Genomic DNA, 25,000 nt, shown 5'->3' with positions numbered 1-25,000 from the left:
CTTTTTTATGTAAAATATTTTCTCAACCCAAACGAGCCGTTTGTGCATATTTAAAGACCAAAAGGTTTGTGGTATTGACAAAAACATATGTATGCAACCTTTTGTATAAACAATTATATATATATTATAACCATAAATGTTTAAGCCATAAACATATATAAATATATATATACACACACACACATAATAGTCTCTGGTATACAGAAGTTTATTCATATTACCCTCTGGTGGTATAGGAAAAACACAGATATATATATATATATACTAGCCACTAATGAATGGGTGTGTGTGTTTTAACATTCATCCCCCAGCGTATGTTAACTGCAATTCGCCCGACAGTATACATGGTTTGTATCAAATACAACAGCCCTGAAACAGGACACACTTTTAAGTTCATATGAATTTTTCGTTTAATAAGTTAAATGGGTCAGTTATTACCCTATTACTGAATTACAAAGAGTCATACCTGAGTAATAACAAACGGTCATTTTAATTTAAGTAATAACAAAGTCACCTTCTAATATTAGTAATAACAAAGTCACCTTCCAATATTAGTAACACCAAATATTTGTGTCTTAATATAAGTAATAACAAACTGTCATCTCCTAATGTTAAGGATGTGAATAGTAAGCTTACCAAGAATTCTGTTTATTTGTCTTGGAAGTTAAGGTTTGTGAAAAAGTGTATGTAGTGGTTATGTTGATTTAATCAAGCTACTGATAGAACGTGATCATTCTGTTTATTAAATATAGTTCTGATTTTGTTTTGCTTTTTTTATTTCTGTCGCTGCGAGTGCTCGACATTGAATCATACGATTGTGCTGCTTTACATTACAGCTCACGTACTACCACGTGGTAACATGTACATCTTTCGCGCCTTCACTCACATCCTCAATGGAAATTTCCCTGCTTATCAGTAGCAACCAATGAAGAAACTCGGTCGTTACTCCACTAGCGATCCCAGACTGCAAAATGGGAACTATCGTTAAATACAAAGTGAATGAAAACCTTGAAATTGAAGAACGTGCCGGTGAGAAAGACTTACCAAGTTTATACGAGTAGACACTCTGAAGACACGTTTTGTTTTGCTCGTTGTAGACAACTTATATTTAACAATTGACAAAATCGGAGAGACTTCACTCATTTTTTTTTTATTTTTATGTGTACAGTTACTTTGTTTTAGTAAATATAACTGTCTTTCAAAATTTTATCACGTGCTTTATATTGATCGCTGGACATCAGTCGTTTCGCTCCTGTACAAGTCATAATACTGAACTCGATTTTCAGCACTTTCACAAAATATTTGAGTTTATACTCAAAATAACTAAGAAATGTTGATACCAGTTTGTTCCATTATTAATTGTATAAGAACTAAGAGTGTTGATACCAGTTTGTTACATTATTAGCTGTATAAGAACTAAGAAGTGTTGATAACAGTTTGTTACATTATTAGCTGTATAAGAACTAAGAAGTGTTGATACCAGTTTGTTACATTATTAGCTGTATAAGAACTAAGAAGTGTTTACACCAGTTTGTTTCATTATTAGCTGTATAAGAACTAAGAAGTGTTTACACCAGTTTGTTACATTATTAGCTGTATAAGAACTAAGAAGTGTTTACACCAGTTTGTTTTATTATTAGCTGTATAAGAGCTAAGAAGTGTTTACACCAGTTTGTTTCATTATTAGCTGTATAAGAACTAAGAAGTGTTTACACCAGTTTGTATCATTATTAGCTGTATAAGAACTAAGTGTTTATACCAGTTTGTATCATTATTAGCTGTATAAAAACTAAGAAGTATTTATACAAGTTTGTTTCATTATTAGCAGTAAAGAACTAAGTGTTTATACAAGTTTGTTTCATTATTAGCTGTATAAGAACTGAGAAGTGTTTATACCAGTTTGTATCATTATTAGCTGTATAAGAACTAAGAAGTGTTTACACCAGTTTGTTTCATTATTAGCTGTATAAGAACTAAGAAGTGTTTACACCAGTTTGTATCATTATTAGCTGTATAAGAACTAAGAAGTGTTTATACCAGTTTGTATCATTATTAGCTGTATAAGAACTAAGAAGTATTTATACAAGTTTGTTTCATTATTAGCAGTAAAGAACTAAGTATTTATACAAGTTTGTTTCATTATTAGCTGTATAAGAACTGAGAAGTGTTTATACCAGTTTGTATCATTATTAGCTGTATAAGAACTAAGAAGTATTTATACAAGTTTGTTTCATTATTAGCAGTAAAGAACTAAGTGTTTATACAAGTTTGTTTCATTATTAGCTGTATAAGAACGGAGAAGTGTTTATACCAGTTTTATTATTAGCTGTATAAGAACTAAGAAGTGTTTATACCAGTTTGTATCATTATTAGCTGTATAAGAACTAAGAAGTATTTATACAAGTTTGTTTCATTATAAGCAGTATAAGAACTAAGTGTTTATTCCAGTTTGTTTCATTATTAGCTGTATAAGAACTGAGAAGTGTTTATACCAGTTTGTATCATTATTAGCTGTATAAGAACTAAGAAGTGTTTACACCAGTTTGTTTCATTATTAGCTGTATAAGAACTAAGAAGTGTTTACACCAGTTTGTATCATTATTAGCTGTATAAGAACTAAGTGTTTATACCAGTTTGTATCATTATTAGCTGTATAAGAACTAAGAAGTATTTATACAAGTTTGTTTCATTATTAGCAGTAAAGAACTAAGTATTTATACAAGTTTGTTTCATTATTAGCTGTATAAGAACTGAGAAGTGTTTATACCAGTTTGTATCATTATTAGCTGTATAAGAACTAAGAAGTATTTATACAAGTTTGTTTCATTATTAGCAGTAAAGAACTAAGTGTTTATACAAGTTTGTTTCATTATTAGCTGTATAAGAACGGAGAAGTGTTTATACCAGTTTTATTATTAGCTGTATAAGAACTAAGAAGTGTTTATACCAGTTTGTATCATTATTAGCTGTATAAGAACTAAGAAGTATTTATACAAGTTTGTTTCATTATAAGCAGTATAAGAACTAAGTGTTTATTCCAGTTTGTTTCATTATTAGCTGTATAAGAACTGAGAAGTGTTTATACCAGTTTGTATCATTATTAGCTGTATAAGAACTAAGAAGTGTTTACACCAGTTTGTTTCATTATTAGCTGTATAAGAACTAAGAAGTGTTTACACCAGTTTGTATCATTATTAGCTGTATAAGAACTAAGTGTTTATACCAGTTTGTATCATTATTAGCTGTATAAGAACTAAGAAGTATTTATACAAGTTTGTTTCATTATTAGCAGTAAAGAACTAAGTGTTTATACAAGTTTGTTTCATTATTAGCTGTATAAGAACTGAGAAGTGTTTATACCAGTTTTATTATTAGCTGTATAAGAACTAAGAAGTGTTTATACCAGTTTGTATCATTATTAGCTGTATAAGAACTAAGAAGTATTTATACAAGTTTGTTTCATTATAAGCAGTATAAGAACTAAGTGTTTATACCAGTTTGTTTCATTATTAGCAGTATAAGAACTAAGTGTTTATACCAGTTTGTTTCATTATTAGCAGTATAAAAACAAGAAGTGTTTATACCAGTTTGTTTCATTATTAGCAGTATAAAAACAAGAAGTGTTTATACCAGTTTGTTTCAATGTTAGCAGTATAAAAACAAGGAGTGTTTATACCAGTTTGTTTCATTATTAGCAGTATCATCGACTTCGGAATTTAGTTATTTTTGAAGAGTAACATTAAACAGGTGAGTGACTTTAAGTATTTTGTTTTAACATGTTTTTATATTTTAAATCATAAGTAAACGATTCTCTCTTATCTAATTATTAAAACGTCAGTACTAAATAATTTAACATTTTTTCTTTAAAATAAGACGTTTAATAACCATTATTCCACCTTAGAATATTTTAAGTGTCTTGAAATCGATAAATTAGAATATGACTGAAACATCCATGCACCATAGTTAATTTTAAAATGTTTCTTGATGTAATAATTTTTAAATACTTAACCAGGGGGCTGCTTTTTTAAAAATAAAAACGTTTAAATAATATCTTCTCATTTATAAAAATAAAGTAAAAAATAGTAACTGTGATCTATTTCAATACGTAAATTTTGTATCAGTTTTGATTTTTGGAAGTTTTGGAACGTGCCTTTGTTACAGTTTAGAATGTACTTGTTTTTTTTGTTGTTGTTGTTTTGTTGGAATTGTACGTTAGACCATATATCTAGAGTTTGTGTTATACCTGAGATAATGTAGCTAAAGTTACATTGTGATTCTTTCCACAAGATATACCTTATTTTCCCTGTCTCCACAGCTTGCTCTTTCAAATGCTTACTTTTTATTGATTTATATAAATGTTTCTGATCGCACTGGTATCTATAGCGTAGATTAATTAGATCCTGAACAACTATTTAATAATTAGCACCCTTTATGGTTGTTTATTTCACAGTGACCGAGTTTTGTTTTCCTATTCATTTATTTGCCTTATGAGCAAGGAATAGATATTAGTTGTTATATAATTACAATTTTATAATTACATTTGTTTTAATTTAATCTGTTTTCTTTTTTTTAGATTGTTAATAGAACCCATAATGTCAAATACTTTAAATACAGATAAAAGAATATGGGTGTTAAAAGAGTATTGGAAATCTCTTTTAGGAAGGAAAACAATTTGAGCATTTGCGTTAATAAATAACATTTTATTTTCATTAATATAATTGTCTTATTACATATAGTTGTACGTATACGTGATCTCTAAATAAATGTTTTTTTTTACTGTCCACCTACTTTTGGCTCACCCTGTATTAGGACTACTGTATTAACTAACTTAGGAAAAGAGTGGACGTTTGAAGCAAGGGACATGAACTTCACACAGCAACCGAACAACAAACAACATAAAACACTTTTTTACTCCACTGTTCATGGTTTTTACTTACTGCTTGAGGCAGCAAGTCAACAACCAACCATTCAGTAGGAAGCGCCTCTAGCATAATTTTATTAAATCAAAGGGTGAACAGAAAATCAACCAAAAAAGTGCAGTACGAAGAAAAATCCTAATTTCTGACCAATCCTGGCTTTAATAAATGTACATAAGGATAAGAACGACTCAGCAATGTTGGAATTATTTTGTTAAATATATTATCAGATTTAATATTATCTTTCTGAATTTCATTTCTAGGTTTTTATGTTTGAAAGTTTGTTTAAGAAATTTAGAAAACTATATAAACAAAGAAGAAATTGTGGCAGTTTAAAATATAAAAATTTTAACAAACGAAACTTAAAAATGGATCTACTTGAATAAAACGTAAATATACATAAGTGACATCTCTCGGAACGTACAATTACATAATGTATTTGATTGTACTGAATTAATGTCTCCCTAGATGAATTATTGTGTATATGTGCACATGAAAATGGTTTTAAATGAAACAATTTAGGGTGTGGGTGCACATAGAAGTTGTGTCTAATGGAATAAATGAAACAGAACATTTAAACAAATTTATTTTACTGGTTTTCTGAGGTGTATTTATTTCTTCATCGCTTCAACTATACATGTATATAACTGTATGCTTTTCCAACTATATATACATATACATATATGTCTTGACAGTGTATTTTGTTTTCTACAGCATTTGTTTGTGTTAAAGTTATGTCCTTGAATAAAGTATCTTCTGAAAATGAAACATCAGAAACCGTCAGTGTAGAAAATGGAGTGGAAATGATCACAATACCCGAGTTAATGAAATGATCCAGTCGGTAACAAGTCCAGATAAGGAGGACGAACCAGAACGTTGGGAATGGGAAGGAAAACTGGACTTTGTTTTAAGTTCTATAAACTACGCTGTCGGTCTTGGAAACGTATGCCGATTTCCATACTTGTGTTACGAAAATGGTGGAGGTATGTGTCTTGTGGTTTAATCCAACATAATATACATGAAACCTTTACCTTACTAAATGTTAAATCGATGGTTCTAATGGATTATATGTTGTTGTTTGTTATTTAGGGGCATTTTTGTTTCCCTACCTCATCTGTTTAGTCTTGTGTGCTGCTCCTCTATTCTTCCTGGAAGTGGCCATTGGTCAGTACCTCAGCGTTGGTGGTATCGGGATCTGGAATTTAGTTCCTATCTTTAAAGGTAGCTATTGTTGTTTACTTCTAGTGCCTTAGTATTTTTCACCTTTTCCGGATAAATATAACTCATACTTGTGTCTCAAATATGTCAACAGTTCTTACATTATGTAATCTACACTTTCACTAGGAATTGGCTCTGCTTCAATGGCCATCGTTTGTCTCTATAATATCTACTACGTGGTGATAATAGCTTGGACTATATTCTACTTCTTTTCCTCAATGACGTCACCACTGCCTTGGGAATCGTGTGGTAATTGGTGGAACACAAAATACTGTATGAAAGAGGGAACCAACATCACGAATCTTAATATTACAGCCACCGAAGCAAAATCACCTGTAACCGAATTCTGGGAGTAGGTTTAATTTTTTATTTTTCAGATGAATCTTTTATTTTCGATCAATAAATAAAAGTCGTATTTGGATCTAGTGTTCTCAAAATATTGTTTTCTATGTATATATATACATATATATATTACAATGGGAGTACAATTAAATAACTATTTTCTATCAACATAATGTTATTATTTATTCATTTTCCACATTTGTACACTGGTTTTTAGTCCACTTAACTGTTTACCAGTAATTTATATTTTCTACTTTAATTTATGAAAATTATATTGTCGATAGTCCAAGATGTATAACTTGTCCAGCCACAATGAATTTTAAGATATACCACTATGTAAAATGATAATATAATTTATTTACTAACTTATAATATATGTGGTTTAAGTGTGTAGAACAAACAACTAATCCTTCACATTTAAGTTTCAATCTAGGAAGATCTCAGTGTAATAAAGATCTTCCCAATTCTATTGAAATAGATCCCATTAACAAACATTCATTTACTTATGTCAAAATAACTATCTTGGAAAATTATACAATGTAAATCTACTAATAAAGAGGAAAATATTTTGAAGAAAAACTCCTTATTCTTATGAATTATACAATGATTTTCAAAACAAAACTGCTGAATCTTTAAATAAAATTATTTGTATTAGAATTTCAATTGTAATAAATACTTGTAATAGTTAAGAAAAAAGAAGTAAAGGTGGCTTCCTAGTGGCATAACGGTTTGTCTGAAGACTTATAATGCAAGTAACAGATATCTCAATGTGTAACTTTGTGCTTAACAATGACAAAGTTAAAGATAAAAATATAAAAAAATTGATTACTTTTGATAATTTGTATGAGAATGTAAGATACTTCTTTTAATAAATATGTTAACAGCTAAAATTAATCATAATAGAAGTTTTTTATATAAATGATAGAAAATTTAAATATTTGTAAAATAATTGTTAAATTTTAAATTTAAACATATTTCTATTAAAAGTTTAGTTTTAAATTTTGTTTAATATCATTTTTTAAATAAAAGAGTGGAGGTTGGAAATTTTAACTTTAGAATTTTTAGGATGCTTTTATTTCTACGATTTTATTTTTCTACGATTATTTTGCACGTGGAGGTTGTATCTGAATATTAAGCATAACTGCCTTCTCACAATTGGCTGCAGCCCTATGAAAGGCAGTAGGAGTTGAGATATTACGTTTATAAGCACTCAAATTCTAACCCTTAAATGATTTTACATACCTGCTGACTAGTCTGACATCAGTGTCTGGATTTTATCTGATAAAATAATGTAATGACCACTTACATTATTTGTTGTGATTCATGGTTGAGAAATAAGATTAATAATTCAAAATAACTGTTTAATTTTAATTCTGTTATAATGTTTGTTATATATATATTTTGTGGAAGTTGGTTAAAAATACAAGTACATCATTCAAAGTCATTATACATAAAAAGGTAATTGTTCCAGGGGAAGCACACTTCCTCCAGAGGTACACATGTTTTAATTAGGGAAGCTTAGAAATAGTGTTTCAAAATTATTTTGCATGTAGTACCTGAGTCACTATTCTCACAAACTACCATTCCTTTGTTTCTTTTCCTTTTCACAATATGAGATTAGTGTGCAAAATTCTGTTCAAAACAGATGATGCTTACTGTAGCTACATCTAGGAATAGGCTTAACTAACAATGACTGTTATTGTTAATCTAGTAAGATAAATTTTAGGACAGGGGTGTGCAACATTTTTCGTCGGTGGGCCATATAACCAACTTCATCAATCAAGCGGGGCCACTTAAAAAACAAGCTTATTCGTGTACATGCACAATAAATTAAAAAAAATTCTCAAAATGCAAGCAATAATATTTTATATTTTTGCATGAGTGATCATTTTAGTGCGACACTTGAAATTTAGAGTCCTTGCAGAGCTTGTCAATATCAGCTTTGACAGAAGTGGTTGCCACTCTTAACTGACTGGTCAAATGTTCATCAGTCAGCTGACTTCTACATTTGGTTTTGATGAGCTTCATTTTGGAGAAAAATTGCTCACAGCAGTAGGTGCTACCAAAAGGGAGGCAATTCTTTGTGCATGACGGGACAAATTGGGAAACCTTTCACGTACACAGAGTTTGTAAAAGTCTAGCAAACTGTTTTCAGAGAATTTCCTTTTAGTGTCCATGTCAGCCTGCAGTTCAATGAGTTCCATTTGGCAATCATCAGGACTGTCTTCCACTGCCAAATCAAAAGGTTGAGCGAACAATTTCAATCTAATTTCAGTTTGTCTGAAATCTGGAAATCTGTTTGCGAACTCATCACGCAGCTTTTGTACACTGGTTCCATATTTGGTGCAATCCAGATTAGGAAATTCCAGTTTCCTGGTTGCAAGACATGTAAAATGGGTCAATATGGCTCTTCTCAACTGAACCTGGAAAAGTTCCAATTTCTTCTCAAAAGCACAAATATGCTCAAACAACTTATTCACAAGTTGACTTTTCCCTTGTAGTTTTAAGTTTAAATCAGACAGATGCTGTGTAATGTCTGTGAGGAATGCTAAGTCATTCAGCCAGTTCTCATTGCTCAAGAAGTCCACATTCTGACGTTTGCTCTCCATGAAGAACTTAATCTCCTCTCGCAGATTCCAGAATCTCTTCAAAGTAGCAGCTCTACTAAGCCAACGTACAGCAGAGAAGTACAAAACATCTGAATACTCACTGTCCAGCTCATCTAAAAAAGTTTTAAATTGTTGATGATTTAATCCTCGTGTTCGAATATAATTTACGCATTGGACGACATTTTTCATGACTTCTGCAAAATCCAGAACTTTGGTGCACAAGCTCTCTTGGTGAATAATGCAATGGCTTACAACTACGTCTTGTGCTCCAATTGCAGTTAGAAATTTCTTGGTGAATCCATTTGTCCTACCTGTCATGGAAGGAGCACCATCTGTTGTAACACCACATAATTTATAAGGATTCAGTTCAAACTTTTCTACAACCTTAAGCACTTGTTCACAAATATCCTGTCCTGTGGTTGTGGAGGAAAGGCTTGCCATATCTAAAAACTCTTCGAAAACATCAAAGCCTGCAGTAACAGCTCTGATGAAAATGACAAGTTGGGATGTGTCATTGATATCAGTGCTTTCATCAAAGCCAGACTGAAAGCTTCACACGAATTCAATCTCGCTTTCAAAGTTTCTTTGATGTCCTCTGAAAGATCTTTTGTCCTGCGTGAGACAGTAAAGCGGAAAGGCTAGTTTGCTCCACCAAATATTTTTCTCTGGACATGCATATTCTGTGAATATTGTTAAACAATTTTAATAAATTCTCCATCACTGAAAGGCTTTCCTTTTCTGCCATACATTCACAAAGCTTAAAACTCAGTTTTGTCACCAGTTCTGAATTTTTCTTGAAAGTGGTAAAAACACCTTGTTGCTTTTCAATGGATGTTTTAAATGTTCAATTTTGTCCTTTCGTGCCTGACCAACAATTTCATCAAACTGGGAGGAGTGCTTAGTTGCGTAATGTCGCTTAATATTGTACTCTTTCATGACTGCAATTGTAGTTTGACAGATGAGGCAGACAACACCTTGATTATGTGGGACAACAAGATATTTTGTGCACCATTCACTGTTGAATAACCTTCCCTCATCATCAATTTTCGTTTCTTAACTGCTGACATTTTACTAGCCCTGAAATCAAAACAAAAATTATTCTCACGAAAATAGCAAAGTAGAAAAAACATAGAATTTATTTACACATGGAACCTCTTATGGACAGAAACACATGTTTCTAAATTGGCATCCCGATCATAGCCTTCCGGTACTTAAATTAATTGAGAATAGCAAAATACAGTGTGACCTCGCCTATTCGCGGTTCGCCATTCGCGGCCCCGCATATTCGCTGGTTATGCGCGAACTGCGTTTTTGTAGGTCACAGAGACTGAAAGGGCTTTTCGAGGAGATTTCTGTTGTATTTACTCAATCAAGCCGTTTTATCAATTGTCGTCTTCACCAAACAAGATTGGACTGCTATTGGCTGACTGCCTCAGCTTCCCCAACAACGCAAACGGCAAAGCACAGCCCGGTAACGCACGGTACAATTTAGTGAAATACATAACAGTATGCAATATTGCTACATTATTACTGCATCAATGAGTATAAGTATCATTAGTGTTTGGGAAGCATTTCATATAGTATATAATCGCATACATATAAGTTTAAAACTGCGTCCAATATTCGCGGTTTTTCGCTATTCGCGGAGGGTAAAGAACGTAACCCCGCGAATAACGAGGTCACAATGTACATAGAATCAGATGCATCTGAAAGCAAAATTTTAATAAATTCAGTAAAGTCACAACAATATGCTAAATAATAATCAATTTACCTTCAATCTCTTGTAGTAACTGTAAAAGGTAATAAAATTTTCACCAATAATGAATGACGGACAGCAGAGGTTAGGGAAAATTGTCGCCAGCGGGCGAAGGCGAGGTTCAGGACATGACGTTGAGTCGTAGACAATAGTGCTAGTGCACGTCACCTATTCATGCCCTAAGGAGGCCGACCAATCGAATTCGGCCTGCTCCTCTCTAGCAAAGATAATTTTAGAAGTTTGTCGAGTCGAAGCCTGGGAATCCCGTAGGATCGATGCTTTTAAAATATTCCATTTGCGTTGGATTACAGATCAGGCCACATGGTTAGATTACAACAACTAGGGCCACACTAAATGGCTTGGCGGGCCGGGTTGTGGCCCGCGGGCCGCCTGTTGCACACCCCTGTTTTAGGACATATATTTCTAGGTATAATTGGTTTTTAAATAACCTTCTTTGTTTCTATTATTGGCTTGAAGGTACTTATAATACCATAGTAGACAGTTTTATCATTTAATACTCAAAAATTAAAAATTATGAAACCCTAACTGAAGTTGGTTAAATAGTACATTTCAATAAAACAGTATTTATTACTCTTTTTGAAGTCGTCGAACATTACAGATTACTTCGGGATTACATGACTTGGGAGGTGAGAACATGGAACTGAGTTTGTGTTTGTTACTTACCTGGTTTATGGTTTATTTCGTCATCTGGAAAGGTCTACTGAGAAGTGGCAAGGTAAGATTTAAACTAAAATAAAACTTGGAAAGAAAGGAAAGATTGCATAAAACAGTGTTACAGTAACCATAAGGAAACATCACCTAATGACATAAAACACCATTATAGTAATTACAAGAACAGATCACATAGTAACAAAAACATTACAGTAATCACAAGGAAAGATCATCTAATGACATAAAACACCATTACAGTAATCATAAGGAAACATCACCTAATGACATAAAACACCATTACAATAATCATAAGAAAACATCACCGTTTATTTAATCCAATAATCTTTAATGTTTCTAGCATTAATTATTTCATTTCTTTGGACTGTTTTACTTCATTATTTGTTCATTGTTCACAGTTTATTAAGGTGTCAGCAGTCACTCCATACGTCATTCGAATCATTCTTCTTATTCGTGGAGTGACGTTAGAGGGCGCTGGAGACGGACTACTTTTTTACATTACTCCAAAATTTGACAAACTTTTGGATCCCAAGGTTCGTTTATGTTTTTGTAATTACATTCATACACTAATGTTATTGTTATTATATTCATATATAAATGTTACTGTTATTACATTCATATATAAATGTATTTGTTATTATATTCATATATAAGTGTTATTGTTGTTACATTGATATATAAATGTTATTGTCATTATATTCAGATTTAAATGTTGTTATTATATTAATATACTAATGTTATTATTATTACATTCATATACGATATAAACACTAGTAAATATTGATGTTAGATGTTAAAGGTTGTTGGACAGAACCCATCGTATATTCTTTTACCAACGAATAGTGAGATTAACCGTACATTTTAATGCCCCTGACGCTGAAGACAAACACTAACAACCAGGCTGGGCAACAAATAAAACTTCCCATCTAATGTAACTGTAGTTTACGTCTTTGGTGAAAACAGTGTCATTGTTAATCAGTAACTGTCAAGCGATTTTTTTTTTTTCGTTTATTTGCTCTCAAGTTTTGATACCAGTTAATAATTCTTTAATCAAAACGCAACGAAACTAAATTAGTGTTATATTTTCTCAGAAGTGAACTCTGTGAAATCAGTATTAATTTATTATATTAATGTTATCAGGTCTGGGTGACAGCAGGAACACAAGTGTTTTTCACCTTTGGTGTTGGTTTCGGTTCCGTCGTAACTCTTGGAAGCTACAAGTTTAGCCACAACTTCTTCCGGTAACAAAACAAAATAATTTTTTTTATTTGATTATTTAACAATGATTTTGCACAAAAATGTTCAATATAATAATTCTCTGTACTCTGTATTCGTTATTCTTTCAATAGATATTATTGTACACTTTGAACACATTCATTATTGTTTCTATATCTTTATTTCTAGAGACGGAAATATTCTATATTTTGTTAACCCTGCTACCAGCATATTTGCTGGTACTGTGATATTTTCCGTTCTCGGTCACATGGTCTACATGAAAGGCGACGGGACTGAAGCTGCTGACGTTGTGAAGTCCGGTAAGATAATTCAGTCTTCTTGTGCTTCAGTTGTTTATATAAACACTAAAAGCTCTGTTTCTGTACTAAATCAACGTATTCAGAACAAACCTTATTAATATTTTCTTTAATCTTGGTTCTAAAACATTTAAAATGAAACGTTTATTGGTAAGTTACAGTGTATCAACATCTTAATATAAACTTAGTATTATCAGACAGTGACCTGCTGTGTTATTTTCAGAGTACAAACACGGTCTTTGTTCAAATATAATCTAACATGGTGTATTTTCTTCAGGTCCAGAGTTAGCTTTCCTTGTTTATCCAGAAGTTGTTCTACAGTTGCCACCTCCCCCTTTATGGTCAATTGTGTCCTTTCTCATGCTGTTAATTCTTGAATTGACAAGGGAGCTTATATAATATGTTGATGTGTGTTATTTGATAGCCAGGTGAGCATATAATATTTTGATGTGTGTTATTTGATAGCCAGGTGAGCATATAATGTGTTGGTGTGTGTTAATGTACGCCAACATTGTGAAATATTCAGAGACTAAACACTGTCTTTCGTTTTTGTTTCAAATTTATACGTTTCTGTTATCGTTTGCTTGGTGGGAGTTTTAACGTCTTGTGCGTGGCTCAACGAATGGAATCTCCTTGGAAGTGAAATAAACAATTTGAGCAGTATAAAAACGTGAGTAATGTTAACGTGCGGGTGTTATTTAGTAAGTCCGTTACATTTTACCCAATTACACATTTAAACGAAGAACAATAGATTTTCGAAAGAACCGATAGGTATGGGGAATACAATTAGCAGTTTACTGGGTTACCAATTAGTGCCTTTCTGCCATAATGGGGCTGAAATGCTAACTTCCAGAGGTAACTTTATTGAATTTACTTGTTTGGTTTTGAATTTCGCGCAAAGCTACACGAGGGCTATCTATGCTAGTCGTCCGTAACTTAACAGTGTAAGACTAGAAGAAAGGCAGCTAGTCACCACCACCAATTCTTGGGCTATTTACCAATGAATAGTGGAATTGACCGTTGCATAACGTCCTCAAGGTTGAAAAGGAAAGCATGTTTGATGTGACGGGGATTCGAACCCGTAACTCTCGGAGTACCAGTCCAGTGCCATAACCACCTGGCCACGCCAAGCCTCAGTTTAATTAATCCAGATGTTAGTACCTTATTTTTATTATTCTTATTTTTCAGTTTTTTTCTTTACTATGGAAAGCAGTCAGCTACCCACAGCTGTCTACAGACAGTGAAGGGTGATATAAATGTGGGAAATCGCTCTCCTAATTTTAATTTCTACTGCTGTTTTTTTTATTTTACTTTATTTCATTTCTTTATGTGAGATGGGTGAATGAACTGATAGACGATGTATCTCCACCGCAATGTGGGTCCTACTTCTTTAGTCGCCTCTAAAACCTAGGGTAAATTTTATACCTCACGTTATAGCTTGTACCCCGAGATTCTTTCAATTAGTGCAGTGTTTTTATTTTATTTTTGTTTTGGCTTGTTTTTGGTTATAACTAAATAATATATATATTTTTTTGTTGTTATTCAAAATGCATTTCTCCATAATTGGCGTGTAGATAAGGGAGCTCAATTGTAGCACCGCACGTGATAAACCAATTTTGGGTGTGGCTGACATTATCAGGTCACTTATTTAGTTTTTAGGTTTACTGTATATCTATATAAATTCTAAGTATCTAACTTCTGTATACCTTTGTTTATTAAGTACATGTTTTCTTCTTCATTTCTTTTAAAAGTCTGTGGAGATCCAGAAAGATCGGATAATAAAAGGAAACTATTTTATTCAGTCATCAACAAGTAGATCTCTTAATTGAAAGCGAGCAAAATCACATGAAAGCAACTAGTAATACATTATATTCACACCCACTTTTAACAGCGATTCAACACAAATACATTCTTAACCACGAAATGTACAGTGTCGCTGAAATAAGCTCCGGCATGGCCAAGCGTGTTGAGGTGTGCGACTCGTAATCTGAGGGTCGCGGATTCGCATTCCCGTTGCGCCAAACATACTTGCCCTTTCAGTCATGGGGCGTTATAATGTAATGGTCAATCCCACTATTCGTTAGTAAAAGAGTAGCCCAAGAGTTGGCGGTGGGTTGTGATGACTAGCTGCCTTCCCTCTAGTCTTACACTACGAAATTAGGGACGGCTAGCACAGATTGCCCTCGAGTAGCTTTGTGCGAAATTCAAAAACAAACAAACAAGTCGCTGAAATTATTTATAAACTTGAAATTTAGTCATAAAACGTAACGAGAAGTCCTATAAATTTCAACTTTTATAAGGTGGCCAGAACTCCTAGAAATGTCGATTATTATACAGTGGCCAAAAGACCACTTATAAAAACTTTCTTCCATCTTTAAACAGTGGACTTTTGGGCGACGTCATAAAGGCTTTCTTCTCATTGTTGTGATTTTGGTCTTACAGACCATGGAGGGTTAGGTTCATTTAGATCACTTTCTCCACATAGGCTTTGGTTAACATAACATCACCAAATAAGTCCGAGATTAATGATTTTACAGTCACAGCTCCAATCATGAATAAAATTAAAAAACAATAAAAATTAAAAATAATTACCAAATATATGGTCAAGTTCTAAGAAAATAAGAAACTGCTTTCACTGAAAACATACAAGTACCTAAGTCAGGTTTTCTCGAAAGCTGTGCAATTTTCACTAGCACTGATTTTGTTGTTTAAAATAACACAAATGAGATGAAACATTGCTTACAATAAAAGACAAACTGTAACCACATATAAAAGACATAGATCATAAGAGATACATTTGTACAATGTCTACAAGTTACAACTTAAAGCATTATAGTGAATATACATTTAATATAAGAACCAACAGTTTTAGATAAGAAATGTGTAATTGGATAATATTCTATGAATAACAATAATATTTTGACACCGCACTGAAAAAGAAATTATACATTTTCACCCAATTAATGACACGTTTTTGATATTAAATTTTAAATAAAAGATTATTTGTTTTGTTTTTTTTTTGCGCAAAGCAACAAGTCTGTCTGTGAAAATAAATCGAGTTTAAACAAAATAATGGTCACAAGTCAGATACAAAACTCAAACACAATTAAAAAGAGGCCAATAAAAGGACGAAAACACAACTTACATCATGTAGAAGGAATATTATGCTATCAAACTAGAAATCTGCCTAATTATTCTGAAGTGCTTTCATCTTTATCAATGGAGTTTGAAATGCTTCGCAAGTGAGAGTCCCAGCACCAACGGTAGATTGGAGGTCCTGGAGAGAAGCAATCCTGTTTACTTACGATTCTGTCACCTTCCACATAGTACATCAGGTAGAAATTACACATTTCATCATTGCCAGTTGGCCTGTACAGAAGTAAACAAAACAAAGTTTTCCGTGACGATAAAAAACCAACTTGGAAGTAAAAATGTATTCTCAAGATGACTGGTATGGGTAATAAAACTTTAATTAGCACAAAGTACAGAACAACGTATCGAGCTTCTGAGATCATTTTCAGATTCACTTGCAAACTCTCTTTGTTAGCCTGAAGATGACTTAAGAAGACCGAAACGTTGTTATGTTCTATATGTTAATTAAAATTGTAATACCCACAATACATAAGTTCATCAGAATGTAACCAGTTATTGAATTTACTTATTGTTTATTATTATATTTTTTGTTGTTGTTGTTGGTGGTGGTATATAAAAACATCCATTTAACTTGAGAAGTATTCGTCATTTTAAGTTAGAGACACAGAGGCACTCATAATAAGCATTTAAATTGTTACTGAAAATGACTAATTGCAACACGGAAGAAGACATTTTAAAAAACAAAAAAATATTCATTTGCTTGGAATGTGAAGAATCCAAAAATTACTTGCAAATTAACACATGATACTTTTTATCATTTATTTTTCAGAAGATCATTAATCTGCTTTGGTATCGAGTCCACGAGTTGACTGCAATCTTTACCAATTTTTGGATCGCAGTACCACACCTCAATTATGGCTTCAATTAGCTTATCATTCATAGTACAGTATTTTCCCCGAAGTCTTTCTTTACAAATCGCCCAAAGATTTTCAATAGGATTTAAGTCTGGAGAGTTTCCAGGTCAGTCCATCACCTTTATTTGCATTGTAATCATAAAATTCTTCACACGTTTCGATGTGTGGCACGGAGAAAGATCTTGCTGAAAAATGCCAGATCCATCTGGAAATCTCTTTTTCAATTCTGGAACCACTCTTCTCTAAAAAACTTCGATGTACTGTGGTCCTCGCATCATACCTTCTACGATATGTAAGCCCCCGACGCCATAGTAGCTGAAAAAAGCCCCAAAACATATTCTTCAAGGGATGTTTTACGAACTGATTGATGTGAGATTCTCGAAGTTTCTCACTAGCAGATCTGCGAACATGCAGACTTCTTTGACCCTGTACGAAGAAATAAGGCTTGTCACTGAATAACACCTTCCTCTATTGTTCTTGCGTCCAGTTCTTGTATTTCAGACCCCATTGATACTGTTTTTTCTTTCTTGAGTTGGTAAGAAGTCGTTTTTTGACTGGTCTCCATGCCCTTCTAACGCAATTTCGAATGACGTAATATTCCTCAAAATTTCGTCATATATCCCAAAAATAGATCGACCGTACTGTAAAACACAGCTAATAACGCCGTCTGCGTGAAAAAGTGACTATTAAAGGAAATAAGCGGGTCCAGCGAGCCTACACCGGCCGCCATGTTAAAAATATTGTAAAATGACCATTTGTCTCAATTAATTTGCACAAGGGTGTAGTTCATAACTATACAAAATATTTTCCAAGTAAAACATATACTAAAAACAAAATAAATGTCATATTTTTGTAATCACAAGGAAATCAATCATTTGTATTATATTTATGTTTGTTTGTTGAATGTGAAATAAAAATGTTAAAATGTAAATATTTGCTTCAGAAATTTCTTACCCAACTTCAATGTCAACATCTCTGAAATTTTTCATCGTACAACGAGCAGCCTGTTAATAAAATATTCAAATTGACTGTTAAGTATAACATGTATAAAAATCAAGAAACCATGATTTATATTAATGTATATTTATTTGCTCCAGTATTATAAGCTAATAACTCATAATTTTAAACATTTTAATTCAAGCTTTCTTTACCAGGGGCGTAATTTTTTACACCCGATTGGGGAGGATAATTTTTTGCAACCACTTATGTGAACTGTTCAATTTATAAATTGGTAATCTCTGATTACGTGAACCTGAAAACTGTAAACATGCAGTCACAGAATAATCTTGTTGACACGATACTTCAAGGTTTCCATGTAGGTTTGTATAAGTGAGATGTTGTGAACAGTTTTCAAAATGTTGACAGAATAAAGACATATGTGTCACAAATTAACTGCCACATGAATTTATTCCTGCACACTGCACAGTATAAAAGATGGCCATTATACTTGACAAAGTCACTAATAACTTTCATTGCATGAATTACGTTTTCAAATATTAATGAAGTTAGTAATTACCCTTGATAAGTTTATATATACTAAAAAACTGTTCATGTTGTTTGATAAAAATAATTAAAATGTCTTTGCAAACTCTTGAAAATTACACATCATTACAATTAAGCACATAATTATTCATACTTTTCATTGAAGTAAGATTCATTTAGTCCTCTAGTCTACATGTTCCCAAACATAAACCTCCTTTGTGATGATCTGTTTATTAATCCTTTCATAAGCTCTTCTATATTTATCTTGTCGACCTCATCTTTGTGAATGTGACAAACTGCCACATAGTTGAAAAGGCATTGAGACATAGTTGACCTTAACCACGTCTACAACCGTCTTCATGCACAAAAGCTGCGTTCACATTCGCAGCTGAATACTGGACATACAAGTAAAATTTTCATGAGAAGAAACATTTCACTAAACATCTGCTGGCTTGTTTCATGCATTTTACAATAAGCATCCTTTGCATCGCACCTTTCAGAGATACTGCTTTTGTTGTTTGTTCCTTTGAACTTGGGCAACTGAAACTCGAGCCGTTGTACAGAGATTTCTGGATAGAAGTTTATAACCGAGTTGTCAATCTTGCCAGATGTGATCATGTTCTCAAGTGCCAGATATTGCCTCAAGTCATTGTTGTCTGCATTGAATCTAGTGGTCAGATGTTCTATGACTGTGTCCACAAATTCAAAATATTGGCTTCTGTAGTAATCTCTAGTTGTTGCAGAATGGTGTGCTGAGCCATCACCTGTGATCCTTCTGGGGGGTCTGCGAATGCGTGGTAGTTCAATAGGCACCAGATCTAGGGAAGTTACCTTTTCTCAGCTTCATCAAATATCTTGTTGTAATTTTCCTCTGTTCGCAATTCCCGCAGTTGCTCAACTGTCATTGCAGATGCATCAATCATGCCAGATACTGTCGCTAATATGGTTTAGAATGTACGGTTTAGTTCCTCTAATGCAGCTAACGGATGCTGAGCCATCAACAATCCTAAAACTGTCTTTCCTTTGTCAAATCTGTCCAGCAGACCTCGTGCTTTCACTGCTACATCTGATTTTATATTTGCTAATTCAGATAAAGAATCAACAATGTCACTGTAGTGATCATTAGCACATGTAATTGCAGATAGGTGGCACAACCAGCGTGTTGGACACAGTGAGGGGATGTATTTAACTGGATTATTGTGGCTGTCTGACGATACAATACTTTCAAAGATTTTCTTGTATTTGCCTAACCTCTGAAGCAAGTTCATGTACCTACTGGATAGAATCTAACACATTCACAAGCTACAACTGCATGTTGTATTATTAAATTAGCCTTGTGTGCTCCACAGTGACAAAACAAAGCTGACGGTTGCTTCTCTTTATTTTTGCCTGGCATCCACTGTACGCATCACTCATGTTAGCGGCTCCATCATAAGTTTGTGCTCTTAATCCTGAAAGTGGTAAATTGAGTCTAGTCAGTACATCAAGTGTAGTCGAGGATAGTTTCACCAGTTGTATTGGACACACTATACAAACCAAGAAATGTCTCATGGACGTCAAGGTTCTCATCTACGTATCGTATACATATTGCTTCCTGTTCGGCACCTGTAACATCTTGAGTGCCATCAACCATTAATGCAAAGACTTTACTTTGTTGCACTTCGTGTGTAATGTTCCTGAGTATTTGATGGCTGAACATCTCCATTATTTCATTCTGAGCCTGGGGTGATGTGAATGTGGTTTTCTTTGACAAGTAGGCCATCTACTAAGGATCTTCCTCTTCCAGGAGCTTCATTAACTGCAGGAAGTTCCCCTCCGTATCAGTATGTCCACGTAATGCTAAACCTTGACGTAGTAATAAACGTAAACTTCTGAATATTTTGGCCAGACTTCTTTTGCATTCTTCCTGCTGCTTCTTTTTCCATCATGTAGCTGGACAGTCACTGGAGTTACATCAAGTGAACCTTCTGGAGATATAGCGAATCTGTGCTGAGAGGAGGGCTGGTGTTCGTTGAATTTCTGTTTTGCCTTTTTCCAGTTGCACAAACTGGTGGATATGAAGGTATACTCCACTGGCCTCTCCAATTTCTCTGTAAAAAGGCCTCTATTTTCTGCCTTGGCACAATAAAAGCATATAACTTTTTGAGTCTGACTGTCGAAGTGCAGCCATGGGAACTCATCAAACCACTTACCCTGGAAGTTGATATTTTGAGATTTTGCTTTCTGTCGAGGTATTAGTTGTGAGTCTGGATGATATTGCTTCCTACACTGTATCTGTGAAGTGTCAGATTTTTTATTACTGCACAAACTTGTTTCACAACTATCTGGTGGTTAGTAATGTGCAATAGTTGCACAAGTATTTTCAGACTCGTCCTGTGATGAACATGGTAATTCCTCTGTATGGCAAATTTCTATTCTTATGCTTGAAGTTGTTGGATTATCTGCATCTACATTGTCACTTGTAGTACTAGTAACTGGCTTGCAGAACTGTTTAATATGGGAAAGTTTCAGACGCTTGCTTGTCATAATTGGAATCTGTTTCCCAGATGACTCAACAGGCTAAAATACAGTTTTTTTATTGAAAAACTCTGATGTACAATGAATGAAGATAGAACAGAATGGAAATTGGACTGAACTGTACAATGTATTTAAGTCGAACGCGCGAACCTCACAGTGACTACCGAGCTGACTGATTGCCTGGGCATCGCTGGGACAATAATGTGTGCTCGTTACAACACAAGTAATTGCATGTTTCTCGAAAAAATACTTAAACAATTACAAATATATTATATTCCTGTTAAAACTTATCAAAAGGCAAACGAGTTGTGATATAATATCTATTAGCACGTCTATTAAATGAAAAGACCTAAAAAAAAAATTAGCAATAGAATTCGAGTAGAGGCTTCAGGCCGTTGAAATCGCTCCTTTTGTGTTCTAATTATACAAGAAAATACAACATTTTTACTATCTGTTTTTTTACCATAAAGCTCCAGCACTTTATTAGAGGGCAGTGATAATCTGAAATATCATGGATTAATGAGACCCACAAACACAGGTCTAATGAGCCCTGTTGTAAAATCGAGGCTCAGACTAAAGGGAGCGGAGGGGCTGATGTGGGGCGCATCTGGATCCGAGTGGCCCGTTAACTGTACACTAAACGTACACTATAGTCAGCGTCTTCGGCAACTAAGGAGAGTAAGGTGTTCGACAATAAAACCGGCTAGACATGTTTTAGAACAAATGGCGTAGGAAAACCGCACAATATACACATAAGATTGATGCAGCTACAAGCTACAAATGGCTTGCCAGATCTAGATCATGGGAGTTTACGCTTGGAAGTAATATTTTCGAATTTAATGCTCTGTTCAGTATGTTGTGATGAAACTTTTACTTAATCTCACACTACGTACAAGACATAGGTAGATTTTGAGATAGTGCTTGCAAGCTTTGCATTATATTTAGGCCTACTGACTGATACTTACGAACTATCGCTTAGATCGAAAAGCTTAGAAGTATGCCTATATTAAAGATGTAAATTTCGGCTACTGAAAAGCCTACATCTAGGCCTAATTATGTAATTCGATTGGTAAGAACACGAGAATCACAAGAACAAACACAGAATTTGTAGGCCTGTGATGCAATAAAACAATTCAACAGACCAAACTGTAGGTAGGATGATTGAATGCACCATCCCCCACCTAAAATGAAGGGGGGATGTATACCCACCATCCCTCCGGAATCTACGCCCCTGTTCTTTACTGTATTACAAAATTTCAATACAATTTCCACAGAAAACACGTAATGACCTTTTTAACCCTCACCACGATATCTCCTTGCAAAATTGTCAAGTTGTTCTGAACAGGGTAGAACATCTGAAACAGGTAATATTAACATTAAGTTAATATTATTTATTTCGTATAGAATTATTTAATATTATGAAATTTAAATAGTTCTCACGTTTCCTGGTTAGTTTTAATTGCACACATTTTCAAAGATTATCGAATTGTTTCTACAAATACCTGTGGTTTCAGAAGGTCATGTTTTCCAATCAACAGCTACTGGCCATTAGGCTTAACAACATATCCTGCCACAAGCTTCCCTGCATGAGAAATATAAATACATGTTTAAAAGTTTAAAACTAAAAATATGTAGAAACCTTTACTAATGCACTTAAAATTCATTAAGAATTACACATCCCTCGAACAAACTTATAATATAAATAAAAGGGTTATTTGTCTTTTCAATACATATATTTACTTCACTTTCTTATATTTCAGGTTACATATATTCAAATAAGTTTCTTATTTATAATTACTTGCTTCAGTGATAAAGATGTCAAATAGCATGTGCAACAAAACATTTTTTATTTGTCTCAATAAACACATACTTGTCCATGTATAACCTAAAAAAAATGTCTTCTTAAAATAACTTGCATACCCCTAAACTGAATAATACAGTAGATATTGAAAGTTTTCCTTGTAAAATACTTGGAGAATTACAAAAATATATTTAACTGATGTGTGCAACATTTGTTATGTGTGTATTGTATTTAATTACTGTTTGTTATCAAATGCAATTAATAATAAATAATGAAGCAAATATATTAATCATACTTGAAAATATAAATTCCTCAATATGGAAATAAAAGTACATAAATTACCAGCACCTTTATGTATAACAAATAATAGGAATTGTTTAAAAACTGTGATGGAAAATGAAATGATTGAATGGTATAGATTAGGAGAACCAACAGAATGGAGACAATTATTACATGAGTTCCAATATCCTTAGAGAAATTCCATGAATTCATACTAATATATATAAACACCAGAATCTATTCTGCTTTATTTAATCAACTTTCTTTTCATATTGATTTACATAATTTCTATAGTTTCCAGTGACTACATATAAAAACAGAATGAAACAGTATAATATTACATTCGTGTCCTATAGTGAAAAATCTGTTTAACTGAAGTTAAACACAAAGCTACACAATGGGTATCTAACCCCAGTTTATAGCGTTGTAACTCTGCAGACATCCTGTTGTGCCACTGAAGAAAAGATGGGATGAAAAGAATCCATCAATATTTGGCAAAATTCACTCTGATAGTTACTTGTATTCATATTTACCTATGTGCATGTGTTTAATTTTCTCTTGTGGTATACAGGCTTATCATATGTTTTAATATAGAAATTTTTCAAAATTTTCATTTATTTTGGTGCATGTAGTTTTAACTTTCTTTTGACCTAGTTACCTACAGTTCTTGGTCATTCACCTGATGTATCACTGCTGTCTTCTTGTGAGACATATTTCTTTAAATATTTACATACAATGTAAAGATAATTAGAAGTGTTTTCCATTGAAAGGTCAGGTGACCTTATCATGCAAGAATAACACCAAAAATCTCTCCTTATCTAGCAGTGAAAGTGATAAAAAAATCACATGGGTAGCACAAGAAATATGGGCAGACTAGGAATATTGTTTCCTGTATATAATGCCATGCATGCTTTTCTCAGTCTGGGACAACTTAATAATGGAGAGGGGGAGACTCTTTTCAACAAAGGAACTTTCTTTAGTCCATAAAAACATTTATTGTTTTTGAGAGTCAAATATTGTTTCGTTGTGTCCAGTGTCTTAAGCGTCAATCAAAGTTAGAAAATTCAGACTCGCTCTACAAAGCGAGATGAAATACTAATTCTAATTACTGATAACAAGTTCAAATAGGTTTTCAGAAAGAATAATATTTTCACCATCCATTCTTATGTCTTAGATTTTAGTCATTCTGTTAAGACCAAGAAAAGCAAATATGTTTTTAAATACAAAACTTAAAAACGAAACAGATGCTACGTTTGTTACATTCATGCTTTCTTCCTTTAATAAAGTTTAAAAAGTTCTTTATAAACATGACTGCAATAAATGATTGTATAATATGCTGAATGTACCATATTACAGCCTTGTATTATGTCTTATTCGTAAAAGATTTAAAGATATTCAAATGACGTGTTTTTTTTATTTTTGTACGGGTAAAACAACTGGAAAAACAGATACTGGAATATAGCAACAGAACTTGGAATCATATATTAGATACTGACTAAATTCGTAATGTAACAGACTTAATCTTAAGAAAATACTTTCCTACCATATGGTAGTATACGTACAAAACTTCAAGCTATGTATTTAAACAGAATACTTACCACTTTAGGCTGAACATCAGGCATTAGTAACGGAAGCTTTAGTTCAGCAGAAACGTGATGTAACATACACTTTAGGCTTAACCACAAAATCCAAAATATTGTGACTGAATAGAGCTTCCTTAGTCGTGATGAGAAAGCCATTTTAACTACTGGTCCTGCACGTCGTCGAAAAGATATAAGTCGCTGCTGAAACGTGGGATGAAATTATATCGATTTTGTGCGAGTATTACGTTTCTAAGTGTGTTGCTAAGCT

The 25,000-nt window shown here is 33.2% G+C and overlaps 2 protein-coding genes across 2 annotated transcripts; one reads left to right on the top strand and one right to left on the bottom strand.

Moving 5' to 3' along the window:
- The first annotated feature begins 5,745 nt into the window (after window positions 1–5,745).
- On the top strand, window positions 5,746–13,418 carry LOC143243289 (creatine transporter-like). The gene is made up of 7 exons (XM_076487141.1): window positions 5,746–5,899; window positions 6,006–6,137; window positions 6,261–6,486; window positions 11,445–11,577; window positions 11,930–12,064; window positions 12,672–12,772; window positions 12,936–13,418. Exons 1-7 carry the CDS (start codon window positions 5,746–5,748, stop codon window positions 13,162–13,164), a joined length of 1,110 nt encoding a protein of 369 aa, XP_076343256.1. The 3' UTR covers window positions 13,165–13,418.
- Window positions 13,419–13,503: 85 nt separating this feature from the next.
- LOC143243288 (putative peptidylglycine alpha-hydroxylating monooxygenase 1) lies at window positions 13,504–24,771 on the bottom strand. Its single transcript, XM_076487140.1, has 4 exons — window positions 24,748–24,771; window positions 22,374–22,424; window positions 18,025–18,074; window positions 13,504–16,432 (listed from the first exon to the last, which is right to left on the bottom strand). Exons 1-4 carry the CDS (start codon window positions 24,769–24,771, stop codon window positions 16,255–16,257), a joined length of 303 nt encoding a protein of 100 aa, XP_076343255.1. The 3' UTR covers window positions 13,504–16,254.
- Window positions 24,772–25,000: the final 229 nt, after the last annotated feature.

This window comes from Tachypleus tridentatus, unplaced genomic scaffold (assembly GCF_004210375.1).
Source record: "Tachypleus tridentatus isolate NWPU-2018 unplaced genomic scaffold, ASM421037v1 Hic_cluster_2, whole genome shotgun sequence".
Lineage (NCBI taxonomy): Eukaryota > Metazoa > Arthropoda > Merostomata > Xiphosura > Limulidae > Tachypleus > Tachypleus tridentatus.
Note: the sequence above shows the minus strand (reverse complement) of the source record. Positions and strands in the feature narration are given on the sequence as shown.